Below are 18,297 nucleotides of genomic sequence, written 5' to 3'. Positions count from 1 at the left end.
TTTACTGGAATTGAGTCTACTGGATTATCACAGACATGATTTAATTTCCCATTTTCCCTGAATTGATCTCGTTTTGATGTTTCCCAACAGGATTTTCAGTTTAGAGCCCTGAAGAAGGTGAGGATCTTTGACTCCCCTGAGGAGCTGCCCAGGGAACGCTCAAGTCTACTTGCCGTGTCCAACAAGTATGGCCTGGTCTTCGCTGGTGGAGCCAGTGGGCTGCACATTTTTCCTACTAAAAATCTTCTTATTCAAATTAAACCTGGAGACGATCCCAATAAGATAGGTAAGTCATTTGCTTTGTGTTGCATAGCAGGGAGGAGTGTAGTGAAGTACTAATATAGTTTCCTTCCCAAGAGCCGTTCTAATATTAAAATGAAAACTGCTGTTAGTCCTCAGGTTGAGCCCAAGAAGAAGTTCTAGGTTGGATGTTGGAAGCCTGTCTGGTTCTCTTTGGTCCTCTGTTTTTCTCTCTTGATGAGTTGTTCCTCTGAGCTCATTCTGCCCTGCATTTGTTTTTGCTCAGCTGAACCTGGCTGGTGGCTCTCTTGGAGAAGGGTTTTGCTGCATGGCTTTTTAGTTGGCACAACAGTTCCATCCAAACAAGTGGGAATGTGTACTATTTAGAGCATTGTTGCAAAAATATGGGTACAGGTTGGCAATATTGTGACTTACAAGAAATAATATATTTTTAAGTTTAAAATTATATATATATATATATATATATATATATATATATATATATATATATATATATATATATATATGGTCTTCCTCCACAATTTCTGGCTCCCAGGTCCCACAGCTCTTGGAATTTCCTAAGTGTTGGGGGGGTTGGGGACTTGGGGGGAGGTTTGTTATGTTAGTGACATAATTTTGGAAAGCACCTAAGGATGGGGGTTGGTTGCCAGTTAAACCAACCTTGTGATTAGAGGACTAGAACTTTTGGTATGTCTCCCTCCCGCTACCCCCTCCCCCGACCAGGTTGAATTAATCACCAACGGCCAATGATTTGATATCCTGTCGATGTCATGAAACCCTCGTGAAAACCCAGGAGGATGGTTTGGAGAGTTTCCGAGTTGGTGACCATGTGGAGATGCAGGGAGAGCTGCAAGCCTGGGGAGGGCACGGAGCGCCGCACCTTCCCGCAGACCTTGCCCTCTCTAGCCTCCCATCTGGCTGTTCTGAGTGACAGCCTTTTGTAATAGACCACTGATCCAGGCAGTAACATGCAGTATTTCTCTGAGTTCTTTGAACGGTTTTAGCAAATTATTTGAACCCACAGAAGAGGTTTTGGAACCTCTGGTTTATAGCCAGTCGGTCAGAAGTGCAGGTAACAACCTGGACTTGCAATTGGCCTTCTGAGTTGGAGGGGGTTGAAGCCTTCCATTTGTAGCCAGCTGGGCAGAAGCACAGAGACGCTGGGCTTGTGGCTGGGCTTGAAGTGTGTGTAGAGGGGGGACAGTCTTGTAGGACTGAACTCTTAACCTGGAATCTGATACTGTTTCTGGGTAGATGATGTCAGGATTGAGGTGAATTCCAGACACCAGAGAATTGTTTGTGAGTGTGGGGGCACACACACACACCCCCGGCATGGTAGAATAGGGTCCAGGAACCCAATTTAAGAACACTGTTTTCAACAAGGGTGACAGCCACAGTTCATTTCCCCAGGTCGTATAAAGAAGAATTCCTGGAATACTTCATGCATCATTACAAATCTGTAAGAAAGCTGAGATTTATCTGCATGACTAGACACCAGGGCATGTGCATGGGTTTATGAACATTCCATTTCCTGCTTTGTCTTTTTTTATGTTTTTATAGTTGATAAAGTTCAAGGCTTGCTAGTTCCTATGAAATTCCCCATACATCACCTGGCCCTGAGCTGTGATAACCTCACACTCTCTGCGTGCATGATGTCCAGTGAATACGGTTCCATTATCGCTTTTTTTGATGTTCGCACATTCTCGAATGAGGTAAGCTACGGGCAGACTCCAGTGTCAAATGGGACCTAAGGTTTCCTGGTATTGAACCATAGCCTAGAGGTTCTTGGTTGACCCTTGAAGTCTTTTCTAGTTTAAATATGGATTTTTTAAAAGTCCTTAATTATAGAACCATAGATGTTGGAAGTAGAAAGGACTTCAAGTAATTATTTCGTAATAGCACCTGCCCCAAACTATTTCCTCTTTTATTTACACATGAGGCAGCGAAAGCCCAGGGGCTTCAGGAGCTTTGGGTGACTTGCCCAAGACCATAGAGGGAATGGGTCATGTCGGAAGTGACACGCTGGGTCTCTGGCCTCCTAAGGCGGTGTTCTTCCGTTCCCAGCGGGTTATAATGATAGCAGTCCGTGGTATTGAGTGCTTGTGCTGACCGTGCCAGGGCCGGACTAGTGCTTTACATGCCTTATCCTTGTTCACGCTACCAGGGCCGGACACAGTAGGTACTGCTGTCTTCGTTTTATCGATGGAGAAACAGCCCAGAGAGTTTAAGTAACTGTCCAAGGGCCCAATGCTGTTAAGCAGAGCCCAGATGTTAGTCTAGTGTCTGCTGTTTTTCAATGATTTTGCATTCGTGTATTCCCTGCTGGGGGTCCCTCCAGTGTGCTAGAATAATTCATTGCCATTTTCAACTTTGTGTTGACATTGTAACAAAGCGGTTGTTGTGTAGAGCTAATTATTTTTCATGTTCATCGAGAAAAGCAGACTGTAATTTGAGAAAACTTACATATTCAAAATTTTTCATCCATGCATTCATTAATTTATTTTTGCTCTGGGCATTTGTTTTAAAAGGCCAAGCAGCAGAAACGCCCATTTGCCTATCACAAGCTTTTGAAAGATGCAGGAGGCATGGTGATCGACATGAAGTGGAACCCCACTGTGCCCTCCATGGTGGCCGTGTGTCTGGCCGATGGCAGCATCGCTGTCCTACAAGTCACAGAAACAGTGAAAGTGTGCGCGACGCTTCCTTCCTCGGTCGCAGTAACGTCTGGTGGGTGATGAAGGCTTTACTCTAACATACAGTAGTGCTGATGTCTAAAAGTTAATTGCTGGGATTAAAAGCAAATGTGTCTTTTGTTATATTTGTTGTTATTTGGTAGAAGTGGAGACAGTATGCTTTATTTCCACAATTAATCTCCTTGAAGCCAAACAGCAGCCATGATTTCACTTGAATGTGCTTGGGTTTTCTGGAGAAGGAAATGTTTTGGTACAGCTGGTTTAGAACTGTGTTTTTGAGAGTAATTGTTTCTGGATCTGAAATAGTTGTACTCTGAATACCATTTGTACCTTTCGGGGGAAAGCATCAGAAATATCAAATAGGAGCAAGACAACGATTTATTGATATTCGGAAACCTTCTCTGGTCCCTTGTCTTATCTAAAGACTGCAGTTTTGTGTACTTTCCAGCTTTCTGGGCAGTACTCCATTGAAAAAGCATTCTTATCCGTTGATTCGGTGGCCCAGTGATAAGTCATAATTGTATCATCACAGTGATTTTTCTTTTTCTTACTTTGCCGAGTAAGGATGGTCCTACAGTCTTCCGTGGACTGAGAACAAGAGCTAGTGATTATGTCGCTGTTTGGTACAGACCTGGTTCGCTGGTTCGCTGCGTTTTCTTCCGTTTTAACTGGTGGCATTCTCTTCTTTGCTCAGTGTGCTGGAGCCCGAAAGGAAAGCAGCTGGCAGTGGGGAAACAGAACGGAACTGTGGTCCAGTACCTCCCTGTGAGTCTTGCCTTGGATTTCCAAACCATTCTTACGGAAGCTACCCCCTGGTTGGAGGGTGGTTTTGGGTGTCTGGTGTTTTTTCAATTGAAATGCTATTTATGCTCATGGCAGCAGAGTCCTCAGTACACAAGTGAATGCAGGGAAGAGTGGAGTGTCCCTTCCCTCCCATCCGTGGTCCATCTTCCAGGGCACCTTTCTTCTGCCTAATCATAGCCTTCCGGACTTTTCCGGATGCTCACAAAGATAGTCTACGTGTGCGTGCGTTACTTTTGTTCTGCTTTTTAAATAAAACGTAATCATATTTACACAAAGTTCCCCAACTTTATATTCCCAGTTCACTCCACAAGAACAGAGCTGCAGGGGGAAGGAGCTGGTGAAAGGCTAGAGCTGTAATGCAGGAGCACGGGGTTAAAGCACAGTGTTGTCTTCTGGCTGAGTCCATCTGAAAGGTTCCGTTTCTCTGACTGCAGGAACAAAGACAGTGACGCTGTGTAGTCGCATGTGCAGTCTCATCCTGTCCCTGTGGGTTTTCTGAGATAATGCTCACCATTGTCGGTTTGGGGATTATTTCATTTGACACTTACTTTTTTCAAATCTCTTTCAGACTTTGCAGGAAAAAAAAGTCATTCCTTGTCCTCCATTTTATGAGTCAGATCATCCTGTCAGAGGTAACTCATCTGCTTTTTGGGGGCTGACCTTCAATAAGGTGCTGTCTGCACTCCAGACATTTAAATCACGTGCTGTACTACATGCCCACTCAGGAGAGCGTTGGTGCCTCCTCTCTGAACACTCTCCTCCTGTCGGTCGGTGTAGCAGGAATCTGGTGGACACCTGTGTCTCATGGTAGATGGCTTAAATGGGTCCTGATTTTTCACATTAGAATTGCTCACCATTTTCCCGATAAAATCCACCAGGGAAAAAAAAAGTACCACTTTGGGATGAATTTGGACTCCGGGTCAATGAAATCTATACCTTAAAGCATAGTAGTTGGATTTTTATCCATAAGATGTAACTTGGTAACATGCAGAGCTTCCCAAACAAGGAGCTTTATTGGAGTGTGTGTCTCAGTTCTAGACGTGCTGTGGATCGGGACCTATGTCTTCACAATAGTGTATGCCGCTGCGGATGGGACCCTGGAGACGTCTCCGGACGTGGTGATGGCTCTGCTCCCGGTGCGTATGTGGAAGGCGGTCTGTCCTTTGAGAGTTACAGGAGTCTTGTAATAAAGTTTGAGGCTTAGGCTTCAGTTTCCTTTTCTTACTTGTGATGGTGCACCTTCATGTGCACCATTGGCCTGGGGACCAAAGTTACGTTGCTGATCCGAATGAGGATGAGCTCCCCCGATGCGCAGCAAAGCCCAATACTGAATGAACATGGAGGTTTCCAGTGGAGAAACTAAAGCCATTTTATTTGCCTGCAAGGAGAATGGGAAGCTATCGCTTAAAACCTGAACTCCCTGATGGCTTTTAATCACGGATTTTTAAAGGCAAAGGTTGAGGGGGAGAGGTTAGGGGGATCAGAAGTGCTGGCTGTGTGGGTTCTGACTGGGGGGCCGTGGAACTTGGCCGTTTACTGTATGACGTGATAGGGGCTTCAGCACCGGGTCTTCTTGCACAGCGGACCCCTCGCTTCTGGAAGGTTCTGGTGTTTAAGTTCCGGTCCTTTGGTTCCTTGAGGAGGGAGAACTTTGGTTCCAGGTGCAGCCCGAGGGGGTGTTCCCTCCGCACTGTTTTGGCTGCGTGACTTGCGGTGTTGGTCTGTCTGCTCTGAAAGGCGACTCAGCGTCTTGTCAGAAACAGGACAGGACCATTTTGAGCTGGTTCTGCAGCTACTATATGGTTTCTGCTTCGAGCACGCACTATTGTGATCAGACTGTGAAAAAGATTGTAAAACTTGCTTTTGTTTAAGCTGTAAACTGAGTCTTAGTAGATGTTAACTTGATAAGACATTTTAGAAGAGCAAGAACACAGCCTGGCTTTTAAAATGCTCTCACTTACTTATTCATCAGCCTTGTATCCAATGCCTGCAGAGTGCTGGGCGATGCTTTAAAGCTGAGAATACAGCGTCCTTGCTCTTGTGGATCTGACATTCTAGTGAATGTGCCCGTCCAAAGATAAGCATGGCATCGGGGAAGGATAAGGGTGACGGAGAAAAACTAAAGCAGGCAAGTGAAGGGGCCAGTTGCTGGCCTGGTGCAGTGAGATGGGGTGGTCGAGGAGGGCCTCTGAGGAGGGGCCATTGGAGCAGGGAACCAAGTGAAATGAGGGAGGGGGTCCTGTTGAAGAAAGAAAAGAACGCTAGTATCTGCACAGTCTTACTGAACTGCAATAGCATTGAAACAAAGACTAATGAGGCCGGGCTTATATTTCCAAATCATACTCGCTTTAAAAGTCCAGAAAAAATTTGAAAATATAGAAATAAATGTCTAAATGCAATAAAAGTGAGTTACATTTCCATTCTGTTTTGCAACCTTGCTTTAACTTAGTAAATTGCAGGCAAATTTCTATGTCAAATGAAATGTGATTTAGCTTTCAACAGATTGATGTAGCTCTGTTTTGAACTTGGCTTCCTGATACAGTTAATTTCTAAAATATGTTTACGGTTACACCTCGCCCAACTACAGGTCTGTGTTCTGAGCACTGCACCGTGCGACATCATCATAGAGTCTGCACTTGCCCAAACCCAGTGGTCTACCCACTGCACGCCTCGTTGCTCTGTAGGGGAGGGAGAATAAACCTTATGCCAAGTAGACATTTTGGGGTGGCAGATTCTGTTCCCCTACAGCTCCTAGGTTACAAACCTGTTCAGCATGTCATTGTACTGCACACTGTAGGCAGCCGTGACACAGTGGTAAGTATTTGTGTTACCATTATGATGGCTAAGGTGTTCTGGCTACAGTGTCACTGGTCGATAGGAATTTTTCAGCTTTAGTGTAATCTCATGGGACCACCATCGTAATGTGTGGTCTGTTGTTGTTTGAAATGTAGTTATGCGACTCATGAATGTATTCAATGTATTCCTTATTTCAAGATATCATTAAGATTTCTATTTCCGGGGATAATATTAACACTAGCATGTATTTATTGAGGGCTCGCTTTCCTTGTACTGGGCTAAACTTTCTATGTATCATTTCGTTTCACGTTTACAACAGCCTCTGATGTCGTTTAGTAGCTATGTTACATGTGGGAGAAGACTGAGAACCAGAGGCTGAGTAATCTGTCCATGTTCGCCCACCAGCCACAAAGTGACAGGCAGTTTGAGTTCCGTTTGGTTGGCGGCCATCACTCCTGTTCCTTGTATTACACGTGCTGCCTTTATATCGTGTCTGTACATTTGGACATAGGTTTTTGAGCAAATTTTCTCATAAAACTTAAATGGTTTTCTCATTTGAGAGCCATTCGCTGTGTAGGACTAAGGGAAAGTCGCACCTGAGATTTTTCCTCGTTCTGTTTGTTGTAGAAAAAAGATGAAAAGCACCCAGAGGTGTTCGTGAACTTCATGGAGCCCTGCTATGGCTGCTGCACGGAGAGGCAGCACCACTACTACCTCAGTCACGTGGAGGAATGGTGAGCCGCCGACTAGGATGCGCTTCCCCCCCCCCCCCCCCCCCCCCCCTTGCAGCTCTCACCGAGGCACTTCCGCAGCTCTGCAGTTGTTTGTGTAAGAGGAAAGCAGAGGCTGAGGGGCCATGAACATATTTGCAGCCGATGCTAGTTAATGCCTTTCTGGCTCCTCCTCTACTTTCCCAGCCTTGAATTCTTTAGCTCAGATATGTGCTAATCTTAAAAATCCCCTTTTCCTAACAGCCCAGTGACAGTTTGTGAAAATACTGATATTCAAGGTGCATATTAAAAGTTGCCCTTGAGCCCAGGCCAGTGTGGCTCAGTGGATAGAGTGTCAGCCAGCGCACCAAAGGGTCTCGGGTTCAATACCCAGTCAAGGCCACGTATCTGGGTTGCAGGTTCAGTCTTTGCCCCGTTTGGGGCCCGCGCAGGAGGCAACCAATCGATGTTTCTCTCTCTCACATCGATGTTCCTCTCCCCACCCCCTTTCCTACTCTCTCTAAAAATCAGTGGGGAAAATATCCTCAGGTGAGAATTAACAGAGAAAGAAATAAAGACAAGCTGCCCTCTGGGAGCTCCCTGGGAGAGAGGGCTTGAAGCCAGGCGCCTGTTCCTCTACCCCAGCGGTCGGCAAACTCATTAGTCAACAGAGCGGCAAACCACTGCTTGCGAGACGCAGTTTGCCAACCACTGCTCTACCCAGATTGCTGTCTGGAGGACTGTGTGCTCACTGGGGATTCCGACTAGATTCTGCGTGGCTCTCCCTTGTCTTAGGTCAGTAGGTAGTTGGCCAAGTGTCCAGGGATTTGTCCTGTGAGCTAAGAGTTAAGATTTACATCTGAGAATCTCACCTTTCTTCAACCATAGAAAATGTGCTTTCCTCCCTGACACCTCCAGGCGATCCTCATAGCTGTGTCCACGGGCTCAGGTTGGGCTAGAATCGCTCTGTGCTTTAATGTAACGTCTTCTGGTTTTGTTCTCTGAAGGGATTTAGTGCTGGCAGCATCTGCGGCTTCCACAGAAGTTAGCATCCTTGCCCGACAGAGCGACCAGGTAAATTCCTCTTGTTCGTCACTTCTGGGGGGGACTTCTGAGAAAGGTGTTGGAGGGAATTAATTATGCGGGTAAGAATTAGATGAGGGCACCTCCCTTTTAATGAGCTCCCGGGTGAGAGCAAAGCTTAAATGACCACGTGCCCTGGGATATTGCTCTGGACAGACACAGGTGTCAGGATTAGTTCTTTGGTGTCAGAGAAAGCGCTCTGTTCTCCTCGGATCCATCCGCGGTGTGTGGGCCAAACGCCCTATATAATCAGCCTCCAACAGGAGCACACCTGGTGTGTAGGAGGGTTCCCCTGCCTGGTTCTGTTTTACCAGCGTCATTTCCTTCCTGTTACTTGAACCTGCCTTCTATTCAATGGACTGTAGCCCATCCTTGGTAAAGCAGGAGGAACATGCAGGTCCTACCAGACTGTCACTCACCCAGAAGCCGAGAATGCCTGTGCACAGGAGCACCCCCTTCCTCCTCTCGTTTGCCCTCCTGGCGGGCAGGAGCTGGGCTGTGGCAGCTGATGAAGAGGTACCACAGAGGAGACGTGACGAAAGGGAAACTCTCTTTCAAACTCTGCCTTGAGCTTTAAAATGTTTGTGCACCCCACACACACACTTATGGCCCTTCCCCCACTCAGCATCTGTCCATCACTGGGTGGCAGGGCTCTCGCTGTAAGTGCATGGTTGTCAGAGTGTCGAGGTGGGCCACTTTGGGGTCAGAGGTCAGAGGTCAGCAGTCCAGTTTACTCTTGGATTGATTTCAATAATGATTTCCTGATAGACAATTATTTTATGTATTCACACATTAAAAATACACCATTTTCTTTGCTTTTTATCAAAATAATTTATGTTCATGGAGCAGGGCTTATAAATGAAAAAATCGCCCCTGCCTCTCCCCATCTGGGTCCAGTTTTGTTCTGTAGAGGGGACCATTTTTAACCTGTGAGTTTTTCCTTCTAATGATACCTCCTTCTTCCTAAGTAATGACTTGCTTTCTCATGAGTTACTCATGGTTAGTTTTAGCCCTTACTGGCTGTTAAGGCAGATGAGGATTTAGCTCACATACAACCTTCTTCCTCTCAGTAGGGTTACAGCACCATTTTAGCTTCTTCTATTGATTACCTTTGTCACTTGCATTTTACCCTCATTTCTGATGCTCCCACCACACTCTGTACCTCCTGACCTTCCCCTTTGTGAGAGGAGTGTCTCAGCAGCCCACCCGTGCCTTGAGCTCCCCTTCCCTACCCCACCTCCGGCTGTTACCGTGTGTCTTTCCCAGTACCGCACTGTCACTGTGCTTTGTGGTCTGTAATGATTAAGTCTTCATTTTGTCTACAGGTTGTTTTTCAAAGTTGAAGTCAATTTTGTTTACATTATTATGAATGCGAGTGTTACTCATGCCATAGCTAAGTCATGGAACGTGATTATATTCCCTTGCCTGGACAGCTGCTTGTTTTTCTCGGTTACTCATTGAACACTGTTCCCTCTGATTCGTGTTGCCAGTTTTGGTCAGTGTTGAAAGTCAGACAAAATGTTAGTGATTTTTAAAGTCAGAAATCATTTGTTGGAAGGAACAGAGCCCACTCAAGCATACTTAAGGAAAGGGGGAGTGTTTGGAAAGTCTTAGTGGTTTCTCAGAGGCAGGAGGATGGACCCATGTGGGGCACTCACACCGGAACTGGGAAGACGAGAACTAAGGTTACCTTGTCTGTGGGCCAGTGAGCACAGCATCTACCCAACTGTATAGGTTTCCTACGCAAGGCTGCCGGAGGGGTCTGCGGGGGTCCTGGTCCCAATCCCAGGCTCCAGGGGCAGGCGTGACTGGCTGGGTGCAGCGATTGGGTTTACCCGGCAAGCTCAGCGTTCTGCCTGGCTGGGGTGGGCAGTAGGCACTATTCATGCACAGGCGGGGACTTGGTGCCCCAGAAGCAGAGGGAAGGGTTGATTTGGAAAATTAACCTCTTGCTTCATGGGATAGTCGTGACTTTTAGACTCTCTCCCCAGATTTCAGTCTCGGTCCACACCTAAGTCTACCCAAGCGAGTTGTCCTTTCTCTCATGTCTGCACAGTGCTGGGAGGAGCCAGCGCAGAGCTCTGACCGCCGTGCATTTTCTCTGCTTCTCTTTTTCAGATTAATTGGGAATCGTGGCTCCTTGAGGATTCCAGTCGAGCTGAACTGCCTGTGACAGACAAGAACGATGACTCCTTGCCCGTGGGAGTGGCCATAGACTATACTAACCAGGTGGAAATTGCCATCAGTAAGTGTAGCCTGACGTCAGTTCTCCATGTTCCTGGCGGAATCTGCTCTGCTGGGCACCGTGAACTGGTGGCACATTGCTCCTTGAAGTACATGTGACAGCACATGTGACAGCACTGAACTAATTGTCATGGACACTTAGGGGAGAGACCGGGGCCAGACGCACTCGCATCTGCCTGTATCTTTAAACTTGAGAACATGGTGGAAGTCTAGGACACCCAGCGTTTCAGTTTTGTTTCTCTGCCCATTCCAGTTCCCCAGTGACCTGCCCAGGGAGCAGTGCCCTAGGCCGGTTCTGTGTAGCGCCCTTGGTTTGAAGGCACGGATTGGAAATGGAGACCTCAGGCGCGTGGCCTCTGAACTGCGCCTGAGTGTGTGCTCTGCGTGGAGCTGCTCCCGGCTGGAGCTGGGCAGAGCTGCTCCCGTGGACCGCGCCAGTGCAGCGAAGCCATGTTCTTTGGTGCTTCAGTTAGAGAGGGTCCCCGTCGGGCACCGCGATGTTCCTCATCCTTTCCCGCGTTATTGGTGTGATTAGCTCTTTTACTCCAATTCTCTTGAAGTCTTACTTGACAAAATCCGTGCTTGTGATTCAGCTGTGAGTGAGTATAGTTTGACTCACCTTTGTGCCTACTCTGTGTTTTCTAAAGAGTCTAGTCTCACTTTTCTACCTACCCAGCCACTTCCTGGAGACTCCTGTCTTGGTCAGGCGAGCGCTCGGGAAAATCCAGGGAGCTTTAGGAGAGTCCGAGCTGCTCCGGACGGCTGGGCCTCCACGCGGGCCTAGCGGTCGGTGGCCATCGATGAGGAGCCTCCATGTGGGCCTGGCAGACGGTGTCCATCCGACCCAGGCAGCGGCTCTGGGAAGGGTGATTGGGGGACAGCTGTTGAGACTTGGACCGAGGGAGCTGCCTGGAGCTGTGGGCAGTCAGCCCTTCTGGCTCGGGCCGTCTTTCCCTCTTTCTTCACTTTCGTTTTCTTCTTTAACAGCTGATGAGAAGACTCTCCCTCCGGCTCCGGTTCTTCTGTTACTCTCGACAGATGGTGTGCTCTGTCCATTTTACATGATCAACCAGAATCCCGGGGTGAGGGCCCTCATCAAGACACCGGAGCCGCTCCCGTTGGAGGGAGAGCGCCAGCCCAGGTCGTCAGGTATGTCTCCCCTTTGCCAGGAAGGGGCGCCATGGGCCAGTAGGGCTCTTCCCAAAGAGGGAAATATGTGAGAATACAGTTATCTCGGGACAGTCATTCTTACTGCGTCGGGGACTCATTTTTTTCTAGAATAAACATGCACACACTTCCCTTCCCTCACTCATGAGCTGTATTCTCCAACCTGTACTTCACTTCAGAGGAAAAGGAAGCTGGGCCAGATGGGCCCCATCAGGTAGTTTACCAACAATCCCCTGTTGTAGGACTCTGCAGTATATGGTCAGAATCCTACGGGCAGGTGTAATCCAGAGGGATTGCTTAAGTAAATGACTGTACATTCATACACTGAGTGCCTTGTAACTATTGGGGATGATATGTATGGACAAGGAAAGAGTTAGTGGAATATGTCATAAAAAGCACTATCTACTGTATGACTCCTTTTTTATGAGAAAAATATGTGCATAAAAATACTTAAAAGATTGATTTTTAATATAAAAATAGGGGTTATTTCTGGTGGTGGGAACATGGGCATTTTGTTTTCTTTGGTTTATATTTCATTTTCTTCAGGTTTGTTTTTTTCCTCTTTAAAAATCCTACTTAAGTGATATATGTTTATTGGAGAAAAATTAGAAAATATAGAAGCAGGATAACGTAAGAGCCCATCATCAAGCAGTAGCCACAGTCAGCATTTGGTACATAATCTTCATGAGCATAAATGCACACATATAAATGCTAATTTGTATTTTCAAATTTTTCGCAGTGCAGTTGTATCACTTCTGAGAACAAAATATAAAACATTTTCAAAGGGGATTGTTTCCTATTTTGAAATTTCACTAATATGTCTCTTTTTGGATTCTGTGATTATATAACTTTTAAGAATTTCTCTTCAAGTGTGTCTAAAAATGCTTATAATGTAACCAGTTTCGTATCTAAGAAACAGTGTATTGACCAGGTGGGTTGGGTAGGGTTGACAGTACTTTGGGTGTATTCCCGCGAGGCTTCCATATGCAGGGTGAGTTGTGCATCGTCAGTGGAGCCAGATGCGTGGCTCCTACCCGTTGGCAGTGAGACCCCGAGTAATAACCAGCTGGCCTGCATAGACTGTGCCAGCCTTGTTGTGTTGGGACACCTCATTGGCTGCAGGGTGTGTACCGAGTTGTCCCTGTAAGTGGTCCTGAGCACCATGAACGGCCTGCACCCGCTGGCCTGGTCCGCCTGTAACACGCAGTGCGCCCTGTGAAGGCAGGAGCTGTGGGCGAGGTTTGTTTCTGAACACAGCTCAGTGTGAGGACTTGGCTACTGGCCCATTAAACCCGGGGCTCAAACCGAGGCCAGAAACTCCCTCTTCCCTGGCGCTTGGTCCAGAGGTAACGAGTTCAGGTGGTGGAAGGGGGCCCTGCAGGGAGGAAGGGCCCGCCAGCTCCAGCCGCAGCCTCTTGTGGGCTCAGGAGATAGTGGTGGGCCCTGTCCCAGGGATGCTGGGTTGAATGGTCAGCGGGAGCAGTGAGGGTTTCAAAGGTTCCGTTTTATTTCCTGTGGAACAGACTTCTCACGGCCTTCCGAATATGCGTAGAAGTGACTAACATTTATGTGTGTCTTTGAAGCAGCGAGCTAGCTGTCCTGGCTCCATAGTTATTGTGTAAAAGAAGTATTAACAGGATAGATGTGCTTGCACGGTTATACTTTCATAGAAGTGATCGTTCCGAAAACAGTGTTTTCATACTTGCATCCTAAGTATTTCATTGCTTTAGACATAGTGGGTAAACTGGCTCAACCATTTGGAAGACCAAGACCCATTAATATAAATGTATCAACAAAAAACATTGCTTTCTTATTTAGTTAGTTAATTTAGACAGTTAACATGTTGACTTTACAGAAAGTTCAGAAAGTAGACATCATTTTAAACCTGCCTTTTGGGGTATTCTCTTTCAGTGTTTTCTCATAAACATCTTTCTTCCTAGTTGTATTCATATTATATATATCATTGGAATGCAAATTTATAACTTAAATTATAAGCATTTTCCAGATTCTTACATAATTTTATGATTCATTTAAAAGAGTGACTGCTTAATATTCCATTGAATATTTTTTGTATTTGGGTTGTGTTAAATGGCTTTCATTTTTAAAAATTATTTTCATAGGCTTTATTCTTAGAAGTGAGTTTACTGAGTCCATTTTCTTATGATTTTTGAAACATAATGCTAAAACGTTTTCTAAAAGACTGCTAAATTAGGTACATATTAGTAATAAAAGATTTCAGGTTCATTTTACCCTTCCTAACATAGGGTTATAGATATTTAATTTTTAGTAATTTAGAGGACAGTGATGGGCCTCATTTAAATTTACATTTCTTTTATTAGAGAGATTAAGTACTAGTATATTTACTTTGTGTGAATTAGTTTCCCAGCTTTTGTCTATTAGAGTCTTAAAATTTTCAAATCTCAATTTGTATTCATTCTTGCTGCAGGTTTTTTTAATTTACCATTTAGTTATGTAACTATCTTTTTGTATAGTCAAATCTTAATCCTTTTTGGTTCTTTCTCTCTCTCTCTTTTTTTTTTAATATATTTTATTTATTTTTTACAGAGAGGAAGGGAGAGGGATAGAGAGTTAGAAACATCGATGAGAGAGAAACATCGATCAGCTGCCTCCTGCACACCTCCTACTGGGGATGTGCCCACAACAAAGGTACATGCCCTTGACCGGAATCGAACCTGGAACCTTTCAGTCCACAGGCCGATGCTCTGTCCACTGAGCCAAACCGGTTAGGGCTGTGGTTCTTTTTTTAAAATATTTTTATTGATTTCAGAGAGGAAGGGAGAGGGAGGGAGAAATAGAAACATCAATGATGAGAGAGGATTATTTATTAGCTGCCTCCTGCACACCCTCTACTGGGGATTGAGCCTCCAACCCAGGCATGTGCCCTGATGGAATAAACCATGACCTCCTGGTTCATAGGTTGATGCTCAACCACTGAGCAACACCAGCCGGGCTTTTTTGTCATTTCTGAGTTTATTAAGTGAACCTCTCAGAGACTCAACTCATTTTTGCCTCCTTTGTTTGAGATGCAGTGTATGTGTGCTTTTGTGTGTATTTTTATTGACCTGAACTGGCTTTCAGTGACTTACAGGTAGAGATCTGAATTACAAGCGTTCCTGATTGGGATGAAATGTCGCAGGATGACTTGCTTTTCACATTGAGAAGTGTACTTTTCTGTGTTACTCAGCTGGGCATCCATGAAGTGCTGTTAGTCTAATGTCTTTCCCCGTTTCCTTTTCCTTCAAAGTTCTGTAATCTTCCATGGAGCGTTTGCTGTGGAACGTGAACCAGCACCTCCATCTCCTGTGTTTCTTTCTCCTTCATGCACCAGGACCTTTATTTCTGGCTTCCTTCTGCCACAGACCCTTTCCGCTGGCCTTCTGTCGTGTGGCCCTCTGCCGTTACCGTGCTAACTCGTCCCTTCCTCTCCCCCATCTCTTCACTGCAGGAAGTATTCCCACGACCCCAACCTCGCCAGTCCCGCAGAAACCCGAGGCCTCAGCCGCTGCAGCTCCCGTCTCCGTTCCACCTTCCCTGCCGGCTGCTCCCGCCGCCACCTTCTCTCTGCCCTCTGCTGTGGGAGCCTCTGCCGCCTTCTCCTTTGGTTCTCCGTCCTTGAAATCATCTGGGTCTGTTGCTGGGGAGCCCCCTCCGTACCCCAGTGGTTCTGACGCTTCCAAAGCAGCAGTGGGCTCCGGTGCAGCCACCTTTTCATTCGCTCCTCCTCAAACCCCCCTGGCGCCCACCCCCGCGGCCTCTCCGATGGCCCCCGCAGCTGCTTCGTTCTCCTTTGGATCCTCGGGTTTTAAGCCTGCCTTGGAGAGCACACCAATGCCAAGTGCGTCCACTCCCGGCCTTGGATTGAAGCCCTCCTTCCCACCCTCAGCCTCTGCTGTCAAGCTCAACCTCGGCGACAAGTGAGTGGCACTGAGTTTGATTTTCCGCAGGGCGGGTGGGAGTGCCCATGTCATTCACCGAAAACAGCTGCTGCGAGTGCAGTTACTCAGTGATTTTCCAGGGGGTTTCTTATTTGTTTGTTTGTTTTTCATTTTTTTCCAAAGTAATACTAGCAAATGGCAAAAATCCAAATAACAAAAGGTTTGCATTTCATTTGTGTCCAGAAGGGTCTCTTAGATTTTTTAATTATTATTAGAGGTTTATATTTAAATGCTTTTTTGCTTCTTCAGGTTTCAAATGTAGGAGATACCCCTTATTTTAAAAAAGTAGCCATACAAAGTATATATTCTGTAGGGGAAGTGACTCTCTTGTTCACCCTTGACTCTCTGCACTGTTTTCTATGCGGCCACCAGTGACTGGGTGAAATTGTATTCACATCGGATACAATGACTCCTGCTTGGCAGCCCTGTGGCTTCTCATTGCTCTCAGTACAGCCCAAACTTCGTAACGTGGTATCCCAGTTCCCTCCAGATCTGGATCTACCAGCTCACTCATCTTACTTTTTACTTCTTTATCTGCTGCTGCTGGTGGTCTCCCCACTAGACTGTAAGCCTCTTGAACGAAGTGACTCCTTAGACCTCGTAGCCCTTCCCAAGACAGCCATCGGTGTAAACACTACCGACACTCCCACACTCGTCTGGACTCTCCAGTGGCTGTGGAGGTGGTGTTACCGCTGTTGTCACTGCTGCCACCATTGTGATTGCCGATGGCATTTTAATTTATTGTCCCAATCATCTATTGATGGATGTTAGATTGTCTACAGACGTTTGCTCTTTAGGTGAAGCTTCCCTGACATTCCCCGAGACTGAACATCCCAAAGAGGGCGACCTGCTTCCCTCTTCCCCCTTCACTCCCCAGAGGCTGTGCTCACCCTCACGAGTTCTCAGTAATGTTGTTGGGAAAAGAGGGTACTGAACTCCCCTAAGCGTAATTGAGTCCCACCCTTTTTGCTCTACTCAGCTTGATAGAGGAGAAAATATTTCATATCATGGTAGTCTTAGTTTCGTTTTCCTGTTAAGTATTTATTTGGTATTTTTATTGACTAATTCCTAAATAAGCAGAAGATCAGATCAATGTTTCTTGCAGCTTTCACCTTTTATAAAAAGTGGCTAAACATTTACATTTCTCGAAGGCTAAAAGGTGTGGATAGTAGGTTATCCTTTGATGACTGCTCATGAGCAGCGTGGGAGAGTCTTCAGCAGGCTGTTCTGATGCATTCGGGCTGCCGTCCTCAGGTTCACTGCCGTGGCTGCCTCTGCTCCTAACAGCTCCCCGAGCACACCCCCGATGCTGCCCTTCTCCGCCTCCAAGCCAGCTTCTTCCGGACCTCTCAGCCACCCCACGCCCCTCTCAGCAGCATCCGGCTCCGTGTCAGCCAAGTCCTCCGCCTCCCCCTCAGCATCAGGTACGGTTTAAATACACTGCTTTAGAACTCAGTCCTGAATTCTCAGATTAGCATCTCTAGGTAGTTAAGAAGCCCAGCTAAGGTAGTTGGACTTGGTTGTTTTTTCATGCCTCCTGTATCTCACACTGACATGCTGTGGCACACACTGCTCTCTGCGTTGGGAGGGTTCGCAGTGGCCTCAGGGCTGCCACGCCTTCTCCGACATTCCTCCTGTGCACTTGACACTGGATGATGCGAGTTGTTGTCCAGCCTTGGTCTTCCCTGGGAGCCTGCCCCCTGTGAAGGGCCAGAACAGAACAATTCTCTAAGCCGCGGTGGCTGTCACACTATTGCCTGTAGTGGCTGTCTTGAATTTTCACACTCAGCCCTACTGTAAGCAGATTTATTAAATAAAGATCATAGTGGGAATAATTATTATAGCCAGGTTGAATTGAAGTGCATTATGAAACTCCATGAGCAAATTACCTTTTTTTCCTATCTAACCTGCAGAAATGTTGCAAAAATTATATAATGCATACTATAACCTTCACCAAAATTCAGCACTTGCTAACATTGTGCACCATTTGTTTTAATACATTTTTTTCCCTAAAACCTTTGCGAGTTCATTACAACATGAAACACTTCACATCTAAGTACTTCAGTATATCTACTAAAAACAAGGGCACACAATCCATTGTCACTGCAGGAAATTTAACAATAATCTACCCCATGTGCACATTTCCACCGTTATCCCCATAGTGGAGCCAATCAGGGATCACAATATATTCCAGCTGGGTCTCAGGCTCAGTCTCCTACATTTGCCACCTTTTTGTCTTCCCAGCACTGGCATTTGGAAGAGGTCAGGCCAGTAGGCTTGTGGACGGTCCCTCGCTTTGGACCTAGTTGCATGATGAGGTTCAGGTTAAGCGTTTTGAGCAGTAACACCACATAGGTGACGCGCATCACACCGCATGATTGGTGTCCTGACATAGTGGTATTCTTTGGTCCATTGGTTAAGGTGGTGTTTCCCAGACCTGTCTCCGTTTTTAACCTGGTTATTGTCATGAATGCCAGTGGTAATGCCTAGCCAGACATTTAGGTAACCATTTGGTGTTTGTGAGACGGGAATAATTTTATTTTGGTAAATGTCAAGCAGGCATTGAGCTATGAGATGCCTGAA

General features: G+C 46.3%; 1 protein-coding gene across 4 annotated transcripts in view; it reads left to right on the top strand.

The window, feature by feature from the left end:
* The window catches only part of NUP214 (nucleoporin 214), an 89,950-nt gene that overhangs the window by 6,127 nt on the left and 65,526 nt on the right, over positions 1–18,297 (top strand). For 3 of the 4 annotated variants that reach the window (XM_079790336.1, XM_079790335.1, XM_079790338.1), the window contains exons 2-13: positions 91–286; positions 1,822–1,973; positions 2,790–2,988; positions 3,649–3,719; positions 4,327–4,390; positions 4,791–4,894; positions 7,182–7,288; positions 8,272–8,338; positions 10,466–10,592; positions 11,579–11,740; positions 15,225–15,693; positions 16,969–17,138. In XM_079790336.1, coding sequence (XP_079646462.1) covers positions 91–286; positions 1,822–1,973; positions 2,790–2,988; positions 3,649–3,719; positions 4,327–4,390; positions 4,791–4,894; positions 7,182–7,288; positions 8,272–8,338; positions 10,466–10,592; positions 11,579–11,740; positions 15,225–15,693; positions 16,969–17,138 — 1,888 coding nt within the window. The remainder of the gene's footprint in view (positions 1–90; positions 287–1,821; positions 1,974–2,789; positions 2,989–3,648; positions 3,720–4,326; positions 4,391–4,790; positions 4,895–7,181; positions 7,289–8,271; positions 8,339–10,465; positions 10,593–11,578; positions 11,741–15,224; positions 15,694–16,968; positions 17,139–18,297) is intronic. The other variant, XM_079790337.1, reaches the window with a different exon arrangement.

Source organism: Cnephaeus nilssonii (genome assembly GCF_951640355.1).
Source record: "Cnephaeus nilssonii genome assembly, chromosome: 14".
Lineage (NCBI taxonomy): Eukaryota > Metazoa > Chordata > Mammalia > Chiroptera > Vespertilionidae > Cnephaeus > Cnephaeus nilssonii.
This window is presented reverse-complemented; position numbering and strand designations above follow the sequence as displayed.